This window comes from Lichenostomus cassidix, chromosome 3 (assembly GCF_008360975.1).
Source record: "Lichenostomus cassidix isolate B80296 chromosome 3, HeHo_3.0, whole genome shotgun sequence".
NCBI classification, from domain to species: Eukaryota; Metazoa; Chordata; class Aves; order Passeriformes; family Meliphagidae; genus Lichenostomus; species Lichenostomus cassidix.
In genome coordinates this window covers 80247352-80264653 of record NC_139483.1, presented here as the reverse complement: position 1 = coordinate 80264653, position 17302 = coordinate 80247352, and the positions used below count along the sequence as shown (strand labels likewise).

General features: G+C 42.4%; 1 protein-coding gene across 3 annotated transcripts in view; it reads left to right on the top strand.

Annotated features, from left to right (window-relative positions):
* The first annotated feature begins 13654 nt into the window (after positions 1-13654).
* Positions 13655-17302, top strand: part of SH3BGRL2 (SH3 domain binding glutamate rich protein like 2) — a 39987-nt gene continuing 36339 nt past the window's right edge. The window contains exon 1 of one of the 3 annotated variants that reach the window (XM_085056454.1): positions 13655-13776. In XM_085056454.1, the coding sequence (XP_084912580.1) occupies positions 13693-13776 (84 nt within the window). In that variant the 5' untranslated portion in view covers positions 13655-13692. Of the gene's footprint in view, positions 13777-14266; positions 14402-17302 lie in introns of those variants that run through there. The other 2 variants (XM_085056455.1, XM_085056456.1) reach the window with 2 other exon arrangements.

Sequence of the window (17302 nt, the reverse complement as noted above, 5' to 3'; positions counted from 1 at the left end):
TACGCTAAAGCAGATTTCTGATAAGGGGTTCGAGAAACCGCGTCGGCGTCTTCTCCCAGACAACCTAAGCGGAGCACCAAGGCAGGCTCCCAGATAAAGGGTTCTAGGAGCACCGCATCGATGCATCATCTCAGGCTATAAGGGGACTGCCATCTGCATCAGCTGAGCTGCTTCTCCAAAACTCAGCCGAGGGGGACAGGCGGCAAGGGGGAACAAAAGGGGTCAGTGAGTGCTGCCCAATTGCATTCACTAAGTACCTTTTGTTAGAAAGGGGAAGGATAAAGGGGAAAGGAAGGTGGGAGGATGGAACATTCACCCCTATTAAATTTTGGGATAGGTTAACTAAATAATGGGGTTAACGAAAAAGCGCGTCGTTTTGTTAGGCATGGCGCAGATGTTACGTGCCAGCCCATTTCTGCCACTCGCGAGGGGTTAGGGTTAGTAGGAAAGGGGAAAAGGAAATTTTTTTGCCTCACCCATGCAGTGTTCTCCGCTGCCGCTGTGAGCTGGGGAACTAGGTTGCATCGGTCCGGCGCTTGATGTTGGGCAGGTCCGGACTTCATGAGCTAGCTCGCCACTCACCGGGAACACTGCACTTCGCTTGCGTCCAGTTGGCTCAGTCCCTCTGGTTAGCTCAGTCGGCCCAGGGATCATCACTCTTCTCTTCGAAAGAGAAAGTGGGCTCGGAGGGTCACGTTGGTTCGCCACTTGTTGTAGAAAATAAAAAGAAAGCAGGCGGGTAGGCTGGGGGTGCGCGGCAGAAGGACGCACAGCAGGCAGTCTGCGGCTCTCCAGTGGTTTATTATGCGGTGCAGTAGGGAAGGTCCGGGGAAGGAGAGACGGGGCGGAGAAGCAGGGACGGGCGTGGGGTCTGGAGCTCCAGAGGCTGCAAGCTGTCAGCGGCAGTTGGTGTCGGGCAGCAAGGTGTCCCGGTGAGCAGGACAAAATGGCCGTTGAGCACACAGTGGAATAGGGTCTTAAGGGGAAGGAGAGAGGGAGTGGTTTGGCATGCAGGCCAACCGGGAAAGCCATAGGGAAGAGGGACAGGGGTAACAACCAATCATTACAAGGGAGGGGAGGATACATAATCCAAACCAACCAATGGGGTACAACTTAGGAGGGGAACAAAGAAGAACAGTCTGGAAACTAAGCCATATATGGGAAAGGGGCGGGGGAGGCGTCTGGGCCAATGATCTTCTTAGCTGGTGCATACATTGCCGCAGGGGCTCATGGGCTGATCTCACTGTCACCATGACTGAGACAGCACAGGCTGTCCCTGCCCCCACGGCCGGCCCTCTAGCTGGCAACTCGGAGGTAAAACCTCCACAGTCAAACACTGAAGCAGGATGCCCAGAAAGGTTTTGGAACCTTGGAGATATTAAAACCTTAACTGGGCACAGCCTCAAGCAACCCAACCTATTTGCCCCTACTTTGAGCAGCTTGTCTGACTGATGGCCTCCAGAAATCCCTTTCCAAACTATGTTAGTCTGTATTTCTGTGATTCTGGTATTGAGTTACTATATTGAAACCAGCAGTGTGCTCTGGCCTGTGCTGCCTCACAAAGCATGCATGGCAATCATTGCAGAGTGCTAGCTGAACCACAAAAGCCATGGCACTGGCTGTGGTCACATTTTCACAGGGAAGGAGACAGAGTTCCAGTTCTGGAATAGTTTAAGTAAATAGACACAGTTTCCTAAAATATAAATTCAGAAAATAAAAACATCTCTTTCTTTTCATGCAAGTGCTGTTAGCTTATTCATTCCATTCATCTGATTTATGACAATAGTTACAAATGTGAAATCCTGATCCTTCTCAGGCTGCATTCTGGACAGGGATCATCAGTGGCTTGTGCACACCAGTACAACTAAATACAAGTATCTTTCTATTAGCACAGATATTTCCTTTGTACTTTTGTAGATTGAAACCTCTATTTGCAACTGAAATTTCAGAACTAAACTAAAGAGTTCTTACCATTTAATGGATTTCCTGTAACATTACATTTAGCTAATTACTAATTCCTTATTCCTGGTTAAGATCCATTCATATCAAGATTTATGAAACACAATGACTTTAAAGATTGCTCAGTTTTTCACATACAGGAGAGAGTATTTACTTTATACATATTTTTAAGCAGGTTTTCCAGAGTAACTGAGGAAGCTGAGAATCTTTTCTGCACCTTCCAAGTTCACAGTGTTGTTCCTAGGGGGAGAATGCAAGTCAAAGAAACTGAAAATGCCCTGCCATCAGCCTTCCTGTGTTTAATCTATTAGCCACTCAGCTGTATAATGTATTATCTGTCACACAGAGATAAGCAGCTTAACTCTCTGAGATCATATTAAATATGTTTGGTTTAGCCTAATTCTGGAGTGCTCCATGAAGAGACACCCTGATGTCCACCTGGAGTGGAGCCCTTTTGAAACCACTGCAGCCCTGCACAGGGATGGGGGTCCTTCTCCACGGTCATGGCTTTGGAGAAGAATATTCGGACTGTCTAGTCCTTCCTTCTTTTCTAAAACCCTTTCTTCAGCTTCTCTTCATGCACTTTGAGAGATGAAATATTCAAGTGAGCCCATGCCCTAGAAAACAAAAATATCCCTGTCACAGATCATCCAGAAGTTTATAGGTTAGAACTGCCTTGATCTCGTTTAACAAGCTCTGCTGGAAAAACATATTTTAAAAAGAACTCCTACCCTGCATTCTCCATACTTTAAAAGTACATCTATCTAATATTTTGTTAATAGTCCATTGGAAGTTTGACATCACATCTAGACCCTATATTGTCTAGAATTACTTGTAAAATTCATGTCACCTTGAAGAAAACTCTGAAGCTTGCTGAAAGCCCTGACACTAATACATAGGTAAGGTAGCAGTCTTTGCTTTTTTTTGACACCTCTCTGAGGTCTATGGGATAAAGACTGTGCAATGACAGATTCTCTCAGCCCCTTCTCTACAGGGACTCCAAGTGCTCCTGGCACAGATGCATGGACTCCTTTGCTGTTCAGGGAGCTCCATCTGCAGCTCAGTGATCACAAGCTGGATTTTAACCAATAGATATAAATAGACTTGATGGAGATGATGAATGTGATAGTCATCCCCAGACAGTCACTGCCAAGAAAACAGCAATATTATTAAAAACATAAAATCCAAAATGTTTAGCTTTTTTGGAGGGGAAGAATGGGAACAAGCTGAGGTGAAGGCACAGTTAAGGCAGATGTAGAACTTTAGAATACTATTCACTGATATTAATGTTGACTAAATATAATAAATATAACTCAGGCTAAAATGCAGGTCTACCAGTGTTGGTGGGTGACCCTGAACCAAGAATTGGTGAATACTGCATGTGGTAGGAAGAGTAGAATGAGCACAAATTTCTGGGTTTTTATCTTGACTTTTATGTTCATTCTTTGCATATTTTAAAACACAATCACAGCCCTCAGTTCATCAGCTTAAAAAAAAAAAAAAAGGCTCCTGCTCAGGCTTCTTCTCCTTATAAATTCTAAAATTGCTGTTTGAAGGGTATTGCGTGTACTTCTTTTGGTGGGAAATTACATTTGACATTGGAGTTAAAGGTCATATGACCTCTCATAAGATGGGTGCCAGTGCTGAGAAAACTGAATAGAGTGGTACAATTTCCACTGGATTTAAAATTAACCTCATTAGATGATTGGCTTACATTTCTAATCCGATATATCAGGCTAAATATAGACTTTGAAGACAATTTCTTTCCATGCAAATAACCACTGCAGGCTAAAAATGAGTAAAAATTTAAATTGAGAGAGAAATACTAAATTAAATTATAAACAAACTGCCATCTTGCTAGAATATTGACCTGAAACTGCACATATAGAAGGAGCCTGCAAGGAAGAGAAGGCAAAAGGAGAAAAAATAAAGATCAAAATGATTATGTTTAAATATATTTATAGAGGGAGAGTTTCTGATGCTGTGAGTAATTTCTGTTGAAGATCTACCTTCAGAGGCATCACTGTTGACTTTCAAACACTTCATGTTTTATTACTGCATTTTGATCATTAACTATGAATGGCGTCCCTGAATGATCTGCAGGAGCTATGAATCATTCATTATATCTAAAACAAATTTTTTTCTTTCCAAAAAATAGCAAAAGGACAGCAAAACCTTTAGAAAAGAACTAATATTTTAGGAAATGCTACAAATCAATACTGCAAAAAACTCCAAGGTCACAGAAGGAAACAGAGAGTGGGGAGCTGAGATCAAGACTGTATGCAGAGTTGCTTTTTTCTTGTTGTTTCTTTTCTCCTCTAGCCTCCTATATTCCTGAAGAATATAAATATCATAAAATATATTATGTAGGCAGATGTAACTTGAATTTAGTAAGTCCATGCTAATATTCTGTAGACAAGAGAGATGCTTCTGTGCAAGAACCAGCTCTATGGCACTAAATCCACTTGGGAACAGTCTTTCATTTCCCATATTAAAGCAAGGCATGAATTTCCATGTGACAGACAAAAAAAGATTTGCCTCACTGACAAAGGTTTCTATCTCTGCTGGAATTCAGCAAGTTCCAAACATAGGAGAAATATTATAACCCACTTTACTTGGTTTTGTTAGTGTAACTCGTACCAAGAAATATAAATAGCCCTTAGTTCCTGGGGAAGCTCACAGCACTGTTTTTGATCAGTCTCACGAGAAATTTGCTCTGAATACTTAAAGGGTTTATTCTTAATACAGGAATTCCAGTCTGTGAGAGAAACTGTATCTTCAGCCATGACCTTCATTATATCCTAGTCCCATAAAAATCATTCTCGTTGGTTCAACACCTATGTTGAACCAGATGCAGCTTCCAGACTAACAGGTGACACAGCCCAGCCTTGAAAGTGGCAGCAACATGGGGACAGTGTGAAGGTACCACAGGTAAAGCTGAATCTGAGTAAGATGACAATGTCTGTAGGTATGAAAACTACATCCAACATTTGTTTACTGCTTGTCACGCTTAATGGCTACATCACAGAAAGTGACAAAATGGAAAGCTCCTAAAAGAAATATTGCAAGGGAGACTGTCTCTCAGAAGTTGCTTTCAAGAAGATATGCAAGATATGTATGATTCTCTGATTTTCTGCTTCCTGCAGCAAGGTTGGCTGCTAAAGTCAGAACCAAGCCAGGTTTCTCTAGGCCAGTGTCTCACCACTGGGTCATGCAATAGAAGGTTTGTAAGGCCCTTGGCAGTCATATTATAAAAAGAAATCTGCTCTTTGCATTCATGAGGCTTCACAGTTGTCTCCCAGCCTGGATCTGGAACCCATCTTGAGGAATATCTGTCTTTCACACATATAGTCCGATTTATTTCACTGAATGCTACTTGTCTGAGCAAGGTCTACTCAATAGGAATAAGGACTGCAGCTACAGCCTTTAGTGATTCAATGGCAATTGGAAATGAAGGATTCCAACTGGCTGTGTGGGAATATGAAAAAGTACTTTTGCCTTCTGTGAAGTCTCCCGTGAGGCCTTTGTGGGACCCTTGGTGGTCTTTGGAACCACTGATGATATGAGGAACCTCAGGAGGAACCCCTCACACTAGCCTCCAGTGCAGATGATTATGCACTCAAATCTGAGAATGGGCCTATTGTATGTCTTATATAGATTCCATTAAGAAATATTGCATCCAATTATGACACTATTGTGTTGAGCTTAATAGTCCTCAGACTTTCCTAAGCTTTAGTTATTACCATTAAAAGGTTAGTATTGAGTCAAAATGATCTCCTGTTGTTTTAAATAGAACTGGTGGGGGCAGGGAGAAGGGGTTTTCATGTTGGAGAGAGACTGGGCATCACAAATATTTACCCACTTTGGGTCTCATATAGCTGTTATATTGTATTTGTCTGTTTGTGGAAAGATTGTGGTCAAAAGACATCTTTCTGTATACAAATAAGTAAATTTATACAAGTGAGGTTTTAAAAATTAAAATACGGTAGCTTCTTTTGCAGGAGTTATCTAAGAACAGCCTATGCTTACCATGGCTAAAATAGGTTATGACTGAGACAGGTATGCTGTCTAAAATAGGTTTAGTAGCATAGTTGCTTGGCCATACCTTCACTAGTTATTTTATATCTGCTATTCTGAAAGTAATTTTAGTTCAGTCTAGCTGCATTTAGAAAAAAATCAATGACAGCTTTGACATGCTTACCCTTGCCATGCCATTAGCAGAGCAGCAGACTTGACCCTGCTGGCTGCGTGATGTCTGTTGCTTAGTGAAATAGAAAGTATGTATCTTGAGAAAATGGTTTTGATGAATCAAGAAAATAATATTTATTGCAGCAAGATTAATTTTGCTGACCTCTCATAGCTTCTCATTTAGCTTGCCATGCTTGTTTTACAGATTTCAGTTGTGTGTCTTTCATCATTCTTCTCTAATTAACTCTAATTTCCTAAAAATGGAAGAGAAAAAAAAAAACAAACCAAAAACCAAAATGGGATTGTATTAGTTCTTTGTTCTTACTATCCAGTTCCTGCTCTGAATAATCTGGAAGCTGTCCTAAGCTGAGCCTTCACTGAGAAAAGTCATATAGACTTATTGTGGCAACCAGCAGTTCTCTCAGTGGAAAAATGTTAATGCAAAGAATGCAATTTTTTCTGCAAAGAAGAGATGGTCATATCAGATGTGTCCAGGCATAATAGTACTGAGTTTTGTAGATAACTTTTGGGAAGTACTAAAAATTCCACCTAGCATTTTCACCACTTTACAGCTGAACAACAGTTGCAGGTTAATTAGCCCTCTACGGAAAAATACTACTTTCCAACTCCTACTTCCCCAGTACCTTTACTGCAGTGGAAAATAAGTCTCAGGTAGCTCTGAGACAGAGTAACAGCTGCACCCAAGATCTCATCAGGGAAAACACTGTACAGAAAACAGAACATGGAAATGCAAAATGTAACAAATTTTATTCTACAAATCTGAAAGGAATAAAAAAATATTAGCAAATTTTGTGGGGTTACTTTACCAAAGAACACAAAATGTATATCTACTTTGACAGGAAGGTCCTTGTTTAGTTTGAAATGGTTTGGGCTGAGACTTGTAAGGCGATATATGGAAGGACAGTGAGTTCTCTACCCATTACTTGACACACTGTATGGTTTCTCATTTATTTGGCTGCCTTTTATTTTGGCTTACCTTGCCTCCTACATGTTCCTTTGTTCAGTGTGTTGGTTGCACAGGCTGTCTCTACACTGACCTGATGGTGCCAGGCCAAGCTCATGGTTTCCATTCTGTGTGCTCCTGCCCTGAATCCACATTTCTTTAGGTTCTGTCAAGGCAGTAAAGGCTCACCTTGGTCCAAACCAGCCTATGCCACTGCAATCACTTCCCATGTAGGTCAATACAGCCTGTCTGCAGCACATCCCTAATCACTGCTGCCACTCTTTTCTGCCTTCTCCCTTTACCAGCTGCAGCTCTGTGTTAGTTTGAAAACAAACCAGTGGGAGATCACAAATCAGGGTTATAATTTTAATAAGAAAACTAAAAATAAGTGAAATAACAGAAGAAAAAAAAAAACCTGACAGAGTCAGATACAACCTGACACCCTATTAGGGTGGTGGTAGCAGTCCAAGAGAAGTAGTTAAGCTGAAGCAGTGATCCTGTGGAAGGTCTGGTCTCCACCTGAAGGTCCAGTGATGGCTCTTGTCCTCTGGGAACCCAGTAGACAGGGCTACTTGTGCCATCCAAGAGCCCAGGTTATATCCAGGTGGGAACACCTGGCTCCTCCCTCCTGGGTGGAGCATCTCACAACAGGATAAGTCCATGAGTCATGTGGTGGGTCCTTGATGGCCCATTGTCTGTTAACCAGGGGTGAGTCATAGCAGGAGATAACAGCTAACAGCCCACAGCTGGTGGGAATAGAATACTAAATACATCTATATGGTAACCTAGGACAAGCTCCCACTTGCTTCCCCTCCCACAAGCTTCCCCTCTCCAGACTGGGTCATCCCCCCTCCAGTTTGGGAAACAGGACCCATGTTCTTTCTCCAATCTTTCATTCTTCTTGGCCCCTGCCCAAGAAGCCTGCAATGCCTCATGTCAGGGCATCACTCCCCTGGTCTAGAAGAAAACCAGCAGGTTGGCTGCAGCTCTCTGTGCTGCTTTTATGGAATTTTCATGCTGTTTATGCCTCCTGTCTGGGGAAGGGCTCTGTCAGCTCCATGACATCTTCTGCAGAGGGATGGGCTACACCTGACAGAGGGCAGGGGTCAGCAGAACATGCCTGGGCCACCCACTCTGCACATGTGGATGTCTTTGGCCTCTGAGATGAGGACTGAGGGTGGGCCAAAGACTTTTTCTGCTGGTTCCTAAGGATTTTCTCAAACCTGTGACTGAGTACAGTCTAGTGTCCTCTCAGTGTGAGAGTGGTCTCCATCTGAGGGCTTGAACTCATGCTTGAAATGCAGTGCACACATAATCTTTATAATCAAATTTACATCAGCTTTCCAAGTTTGAGATTTTTCCCCACCTCCCTGTTCTGTGAAACATCTAAAAAACTCCTAAATACTATAAAAATAATAACTATTCTTAGTTCATTTAGTGCATACACTCTAGGAAAGTTGCCAAAATTCATGTACTCAACTGCTTCTTATTCTCCACAAGATTACTCTCTTTTTGTCCTTGTATATGTAAATATTATTGCCAACCCTGCTTCTGCATCCTGCATGAAATGAGTCTTCTAAAGTGCCTTGTCAGAGTGGAACTGAACAGATATGGGAAAACAGCTGAAAAAAAAGCCAAAATTATTGTGGTGGTAATTGTTTTTCCAAGAGCTTGGCAGAAGGTCCCTCCCGGAAAGGGCTGGCAAAAATGTAATGCTCTATGGCTGCTCTTTGAGTGCACTTATATCTTGAGTGCTTGCTAATTTAGATTTCATTGGAACTGCAGATTGGGAAATGAGATTTTTGGGGGCTTTCGTCTCTCTGCAGTAATATAGGTTACTAAAGGTTGTTCAAATTAGCAGAAATACAGATGCAAACCTTCTGGACTTGACATTGTTGGGCCTGATTTGTTTGCAGTACCTTGTGCTGAAAGGGTAGACAGGGTAGAAGGCTTGACACTGACTGAAACCTGCCTGAATTCCTGCTCCTCAGTCAGAGCCACCAACTTCAGTGACAGTGAATCTTTAAAGACATGAGCAGAAAATGAACTCTAGAACTCCTTACAAAATGTAGCTGTAAGTTTAAAGAATGATGACTGATTTAATACAGAACTTGAAAGTTGTTTTAATCTCCAGGTTCAGTTGACTGAGCAAGTCAGATGACTGACCTATATCAGATGTAGAATTTCACAGGAAAATATCTTTCTTTTCAAAGGTCCTTAGTATTAGCAATTCATGGAGGGAATCAAAGCAGCCACAGATACTAAAACTAGTCAGGTTTCAACTAAAGAGCAGCAGATTGTGACTTCTACTAAAGGGCAGCAGCTGAAGAGAACGAACTTATACAGCTTTGTAATTATCTAGGTACATTTGTATTTAAATAGCATGAAGGAAGTGTTATTCAAGCTCTCTATGGATTTTTAAAAATAATTTTGTTTGGGTTTATTTTCTTCTGTCAGTTAGAAAATGATGCTACAGAAATAATTCTGAAATGAAGAACAGCTGTACCTCTCTGTTCTCCTCAACATGCCACAAATTTGTAAATACAAGAATCAAGACATTTCTCAAAATTGTTCCAGCTCTGTCTCTTCCCAATAGCCTGCTTTAACACATGGGCTTTGTGGTAGCTTCATAGTAATTCAAGTCAAAAGAGAAAGAGCTTTACTTTGGGATGTTAGCTCTAAAATCTGACTGTGGTGAAAGCTGAGAAATGTTCTGAATGTAAATCTCTGGCCACAGTGAAGGTTCTGGACAGAGCAGAGTTTTGCATGAAACTGAGTTTGTTATTGAGAAACATCAGTGACTAATAAAACATCCAAAAGAATTTTGCAAAGGATGGAGTGATCTTGATTAGGAGGTGCTTGACCTGTTGTGCATGTAGAGAAGGATTCATAGGAGTATGCACAGCCCACAGCTGCAGGCATTTAAGCACAACTGAGAAAATGTTACTTCCGTGAATAAAATAATACCTTAAAAATACAGTGGCTTCTAGGATATGTGCAGAGAATGGAGCTTCAAGCAGCATTATCTCATATGCTTTCAAGCTGTGTCTGGCCAAGATGTTTATGGGCTATCAGCCACCATGCTGAGTGCCATTACACAACAAGTGAAACAGTTCTGTACTTGCATTACGTTACTTTGGCCATTTTGTATGGTTTAGAGCCTTTAAGTTATTTTTCTCTGGTGTTCTGCAGTGCAAGAGCAGCTGATGATACTCTGTAGTTCTATTGAAGCTGAAACACTGGGTTTTCTATACTCTTTAAATTCATTTTCTACTCCCTATGATGACAGTCACATTTCTACCAAAGAAGATTGATCTAAACTATCACAGCTTTTAATGGCATTATAAATCTGCAATTTTCAACATGTTTTGATACTTGGAATTTTTAAAAAGTGATGAAGACCTCCTTAGAAATTGAAAGTATGTGGACTGTTGCAGAATCTGTGAGACTTCACTATTTCTTAGCAATGTTTCACAGAACCCAGAGAAATAATTGATTAGTATCAACAACCACAGACCAGAAAACGCCAAAATGCCTCAGACAGACTGCTTCTTTCAAGTGGAAATAAAGCCATCTTAAACATTTTTTCAGTCCTGAACATAATATTCTGTTTCTCCCATATTTTTATCCTATGCCTGTTGCATCTTGCTATGCAGTCATCTTTTATCATAACTAGAATGTTCTTTGTTCAAAGTTGTATTTTTATACTTCTGTTTCCACATACTCGGAAGCCTTGGTTTTGTGTGTACTTTGTTACCTTAGCAGCAGTAAAGTTCTGTTTAATCTTCCATGAAGATCTGGCATAACAATGAATCATTCTTACCATGAAATCTTTAGAAACTACCCCTGACCCCCATCAATTCCCATTGTCAGCTCCAGTCTTTCTGTGCCTCCTGTAAACATGGGAAACTGCTCATAAATCATTCTAACAATGTTTTTAATTTATTACATTTCTTCTACTTGACTAAAAGTTTGTACCATTTTGTCTTCAAGCCTCCAGAACTGTGCAATAGAAACAGAGTTAAATTGCCTCAGGACATTTGCCAGCAGCAGCTGCAGGACAAAGGGTGATGTCCAGTCTTAACCTTTACACCATCTGAAAATGCAAAATATCACATGGTGATGTCCAGTAAGTTTTATGCTCCACAAAGGACTATTTCTCAGCTTAGGAGCCACATAAAGCAAGAGGCTGCTTTACAAGCTTTAAAATCTCCAGCTTCTCAGTGTAATGTTTATTTTTCCTAACATTCTGGATTACTTCTACAAAAAACTAGCTTCTTTATGTGTATGGAAAGGCTGGCAAAAGAGAGACATGAGAAAACTGCCCAGATTTTCAGTGCCTGTGTTGCATCAAAGTTGATACCAAAAAGTCATAGGTGCAAAATTTTTAACCCAAAACATTATAAATTTATTTATAAAAATTGAGAGTTACATGAAAATTTGTTGAAATACATCTTGAGATTACTCAAAATCTGTTTCAAAGGGTGTTTGAAAGGATGCTTTAAGTTGTTTCATTCATTATCAAGTTGAAAGTGGGCAGGGAGCCTCCTGCTCTGTCTTTGTTGATTTCTCTAAACATGTGTGGAATAAGGATGCTGAAGCTTTGGCTAAAACTGTGTCAAGTGTGACAGAGGGAAGATCTTAATGAGCTCTGATACTTTAGCTCAATTTGAGTCTACCAGCTCTGCCCATGAGTTTAGCTGCTCAGACTCTGTTTTGAAGTTCAAACTGTAGGAACCTACAAACCCAAGGGCTGCAGGAACAAAAGGGAGACTCTAAAAACAATAAAAAAGAAGAATGTGCATTGTCTTGTCTGTCATTTTTTCCCCCCATAGCTTTTGAGAATTTATGCAGCTCATAAACACTTTTGAGTGAAATGAAATGGAAGCTGTCTGTTTTCCACACAGGAAAGGAGACTGTATCTGTGGCTTTTGGAGCTAACAAAATAAGGGATTCTTATATGGAGAGGAAACAATCTTAAAAAACACCTTAGTTACAGTTCTTACATTCCCATTAGAATTCTTAATTTTCTTACTTACAGCTCATGTTTTTTCCATATAATGCCATTGCCACATGGTTTCTCTGCGTTATTGGTTATGTGTCAAGGCTGTCTCTGAGATGTAGGAGCATTCTCTTCTTGTATTTAGTGAAAGATAAAGATGTCCAGCACCCTTCAGAATCAGTCTTGCTATCTTTTTTTCTGCTTTGTTGTTTTTATGAAATACATTGGAAAGGAGGAGGTATTAATATTATAGTTTAATGCTATATATTAGTGCCTTAAGCAAATCATGTACAGCTGCAGTGAGTTGCCCTGATTTTATTGTTTCATAAAATAAGAGAATGGCCAAAATAGAATATTAAATGCAGTATTTTCTAGTAGTGAGTAAATAGAGAAATTAGTAGAAAGTAAGCAGATCCATCTTTTAAAGAAAACTTTGAGAAATACAGGAAAATTTGTTGTCAGAAATAATCTTGCAGCATGAAGGAATTCACTGAGTAATGGGAATTTTCCAGCAAATTCCTATAATTACTCACCTATCACAGAATTTTAACAAGTTGCTTGGTGGTGCCTTACAAACCAACATAAAAACAAGTTTGTCTCCTTTGCTGCTTTCACTGGTCATTCAGCTGCAATTAAACAATAAACACTTGTCGTTCACTGGTTCAGGGTTCCCATAGTAAAAGTTATGCTCAACTGAAGACAGGAGCACTGAAGCCAGAAAATTTTAACCTTTGTACCTAAGTGTACTCCAACAAAGTTTACTCTTTTTTTTTTCAACAAGCATTCTCATGAAAGCAAAGTAATGCATAGATATAAATCTTTGCAAGATTGATACTTCAACTCCCATTTTATGACTTTATATTCCTGATATTAAGCTCCAGTCCAGAGGACAGTGAAATCAGTGGAAAGGTTCTCTTCCACAAGATAAATCAAGCTCTAAGAGCTCACTGAGCATTTTATGGCCCTTGCTAGGCACCTTCCTCAAGACCTTCAGGATTTCAAAATAAATAATCAATATTAAAATGTACAACAAGATTTAAGGACATATTTAGCAGCAGGTTGAGGTCTGTGCTCAGTCTGGGCAGTGGAAATTCACGGAGGGCAGTGGCAATGCAAAGGTGTGGAGGAGGATGACACAGCACGCTTCATCACTGGGGTGAAACGGTGGGAAAGGGAAAGTTTAGTCAGAGGGAATGAGGAACCATCTGGCTGCACGTAGGGAAGTAAGAGGATGAGGGTTACGACTGTAGTAACATGTATAAGGCCGTCACCTGTGTAATTCTTGACTTTAAATAAAGGCAGGTTGCATCCTCACAGAACCAGTAGCTGATGAGGACGGAGCTCCCCTTGGTCACTTGCACACGAGCTGACTGATGAAGGGTTATTTGGGGTCATCTGCTTATCCTGATGATTAATAACATCTGTTCCACCGCTGACACTATTGGGAGCTGTGCATCTATACTAGGGAGTGAAAATGGGCAGCGCTGTTTAACTCCTTTTTGGATGTATGGCGTAGGACAGCCCTCTTACCCAGCGTCCTGCCTCCCCTGCGTTGTCCCTGTTGCTTGCCTTAACAGGAATGCCAGTCCAGAACGGCTTCATTTTCCATCCCTTTGCCGCAGTAAGCGGTGACCAAGGATCAGATGTGGCGGCTCCGCATGGGGTAGGACGGCCAGGAGCAGCCTGAGCTGGCAGCGAGGGGCAGCCTTGGTGGCGGGGGGGAGCAATTCCAGGCGTTGCTCAGCTCGCCCCGGGGACAGCGCACCTGGAGGGCGACACAAGCCGCTCTCAGCCCCTCCAAGGCGCACGGGGGCACCGGGCAGGCCGGGCGCTGGGGCACGGCAGCCGGGGCGGGCAGGCTGCCGCACGACTCCGTTTCCCCGGCAGCCAGGGGCGGGCAAGCTCCCTCCTGCCGCCGTCCTACGGCTGTCCCCGCCCGGGGAGGACTACAGCGCCCGTCGGTCCCTGCGCGCCGCCCACACATTCCCGCCTCTGCCGCTATCGCCTGCCTCCTGGCAGCCCAGAGCCGGACCCGGCTCGTCCGAGAGGGGCTGCGCTTGCCGGGCAGGGCAGGGCAGGGCAGGGCAGGGGGTGCTGCGGGCGCTGCGGGCGGCGGCCGCCCTCGGTGGCGGTGGCAGGGTGGAGCCGGGCGGCCCCGGCCCCGTCCCGTGCGGGGGAGCGGCTCCTCGCAGCCTCGCCGCCCCGTCCCGACCGCTCCTGCCGCCGCGGCTCATGAGGTGAAGATGGTGATCCGCGTCTTCATCGCCTCCTCCTCGGGCTCGGTGGCGGTGAGTGGGGGCGAGCGGCGGCGGGCAGGGAGAGGAGCCCGAGCAGGGGCCGCCGCGGGCAGGGCTCAGCCTGCGGGGCCGGGGACTGCGCGGGGCTGGCGGCTCGTCCTCCCCGCGCTGCCCAGCCTGCCCTCGGCTCCCAGCCTTGTCCCCGCACGCCGGCACGGACCCCAGAGCCCGTCCGTCCGTCCGTCCGTCCGTGGGCTGCCCTGCGACGCGAGGCTGAATTTGCCGCGGTTGCGTGTGCGATGGGGGCGGAAAAGACAACTCTCCTCCGCAAGGCTGCCGAAGCTTAACTAGTTCATACATTGCCTTCGGCAAACCAAGCACCCCGAAACCTTTGTAGGGAACAAGCCTTGGGTGTGTTTAAAGGATCTTAGAGGTAGTTAAGCGGGGCTAAACTTCCCCTCTCGGGAGGCGATCAGGACCGTCCCGAGGGGAGCCGAGCCCGGGCAGGTGCGGTGCCTCGGTGCCTGCCGCCCAATGCAGGGAGACACACAGACAAATACAAGGAGAGCCTAGGCACAGGCTGCAGGCCGCCAGCACCTCTGGGCATGAATAAATACTCTGGAATAGGTGTTTCAGAAATAGCCAGGAATAGGTACAGCTCCTCTCCAACTCGCTTTTGAAGGGCATCACTGCGTTCTCTGTTTAATTGAAGCTCGTACATCATTCTCTTGTTGAATTAATTATGCGTGTGACCTATGAATTTCCATGGTTTCATAAAAAGTGACAGCTTTCTGTTAAGGAAATCTGGGCGTAAGCATCCTACTGAATTCATTCTTTAATAAGAAACATCAGAATGATTTAGATATAATTGATATTCTTTATGCTTCAGCAGTGAGGACAGCGGCATTTTTTGTGTTGCAGAAGTATGTACCACTTTCCTATCTGAAGGTTTATTGTGTATTCTGTTCCTTCAGCCTTTTATTGTGTGGATCTAGTTTTCAGTTCAGTGGCATAATGACAGGTATGTGTTCTGATATGTTTTGGCATGAAGTGTTCAAAATGCTAAGTGGCTGCATTACAGCGAATAAAAACCAATTATCCATTTCAGTAGACAACTGAGTAAACACAGCATCCTCAAAACTCTATAATCCATGTCCATCAGGTATCCGTAAGAAAAACCTCTTCTTCCCTGCATGGGCAATTGGTTCACGCTGTGGTAGTATAGCATTGCTACTTTTAGTTTCTGTTTCATGCCTCATGGACTGAACAATATACACAGTTTTGTATTTTTGGTTTTTGTTGGAGGGGAAAAATGCCACATAATTCGCTCATCCACATCCCCAGTCTGCAAGGAGGTTACTGATAGGAATTTCTGATTCTGCTGCTTCCTTAGTCTGCAAGGTACCTGTCCAGTTAGCAGAACAATATAACCCTCATAACTATCTATTAACGTGGCAAACCAAATCTGAATTTGAAGAGCAGTTAAAATTGCACATCAGTTCTCTTGCTGACTTTTTTCCCTGGTTGGACAACAAGAAGATGACATAGAATATGGGTAACAGTTTGCATGCTGGTGATAGTCAACCTTCTTCATGTAGACAGCAGTACATCTGAGTGCAGCCTCACCAGAGAAAAACAGGTGATTTAGTGATTGAAGGTACAGTTATAAAGGGCCATCTCTTTCCTGTCAGGTTTTTTTCATGTGTGTTATCACAGCATTTAAGAACTTTAATTATGGGTTAGGTTCCTGCTGTTCTCAGCGTTGCATCATGGAGGTTTTTTCTGTGGGCTTTGCAGGGGATGTCCTTAGATCTGGGCTAAGCGATGGAGGAAAATGACAAAGAGAAAGCTATTATTAGCTGGTTATGTGGGAATCTGCATCTGGAGAAGAAGGTGGTTACTGTATTTCATATCTCTAAACAGTTTTAAGGGAAGTTTTAAACTTATTATCATCATTCTGGAACTAAACATTAGTGAAAGAAAACAAAAAGTGTTTGAGTCATAAAATTGTAATCTCCTCCAACCTTCAGCACTACATCAGCTATTTTTTTGGATCCTGTGCAATTGATGAGACAGGATTATTTCCCTGTTAAGAAAAACAAGTACTCCTTATAGATCCTGCTCTGTCTCCTGCTAAAAATGGTGCCAAAATCCATGTTTTAATTTCTACCTTTAGGTCAACTTAAATTGTAGTCTAGCTGCTTGTAAAGGTGGATATTTCTCGGATTAGTGTCTGATCTGCTGTAATTGACCAAAAACTTCTATATGTAATACTGACTGACAAAAAAAGCAGTGTCATTGTGGCATAATTAATTTTCCCAATCTCTCTAGACATACTTTATTAAGTTACTCTTTATTTTAAAATGGAAAGTCCATGTAGTCTCTAGAGTAAGCTTTTGTTTTGGCAAACATAATGAGCTAAACTCCTTGTGTATTACTCCTTTTGAAATCTTCAGAATACCCAGGTCAAATGATAGGCATTTGGCTGAACCACTCCTGAGAAATACACTGGTTGTATACTCAGAAAAGGCTTTCGTTTGCATAAATATAACTTTCTCTGGAAGCTACTGAACTATTTATTGATCTTGATACTTGGTGTAATTTGTTTTGTGCTAAAGAAGGTAAAAATATATAATTGCCACACATTATTCTAAGAGTCTAGAGCATAAAACATTTTGAGGGTCATTCCAAAGAATGAGAAAAGGAAGTAATTGAATCAAATGAGAAGGAGCCAAGAATAATGTGAATTTTCCCTTCATTTGATTTTGGAGCTCTCCCTGCAGTATCTTCCAAATATCTGAAAGTTCTTAGACACCCAAGAGGTTAATGGTAGTAACTGCTTTTTGTTTGTTTAATAAAACTTGTGACTATAAATGCTTCATGAGCTTAAAATAACTCACAGATCCCAAAATATAGTTGCTTGAGTGGAAACATTGATCTTCAGCGGTTAGG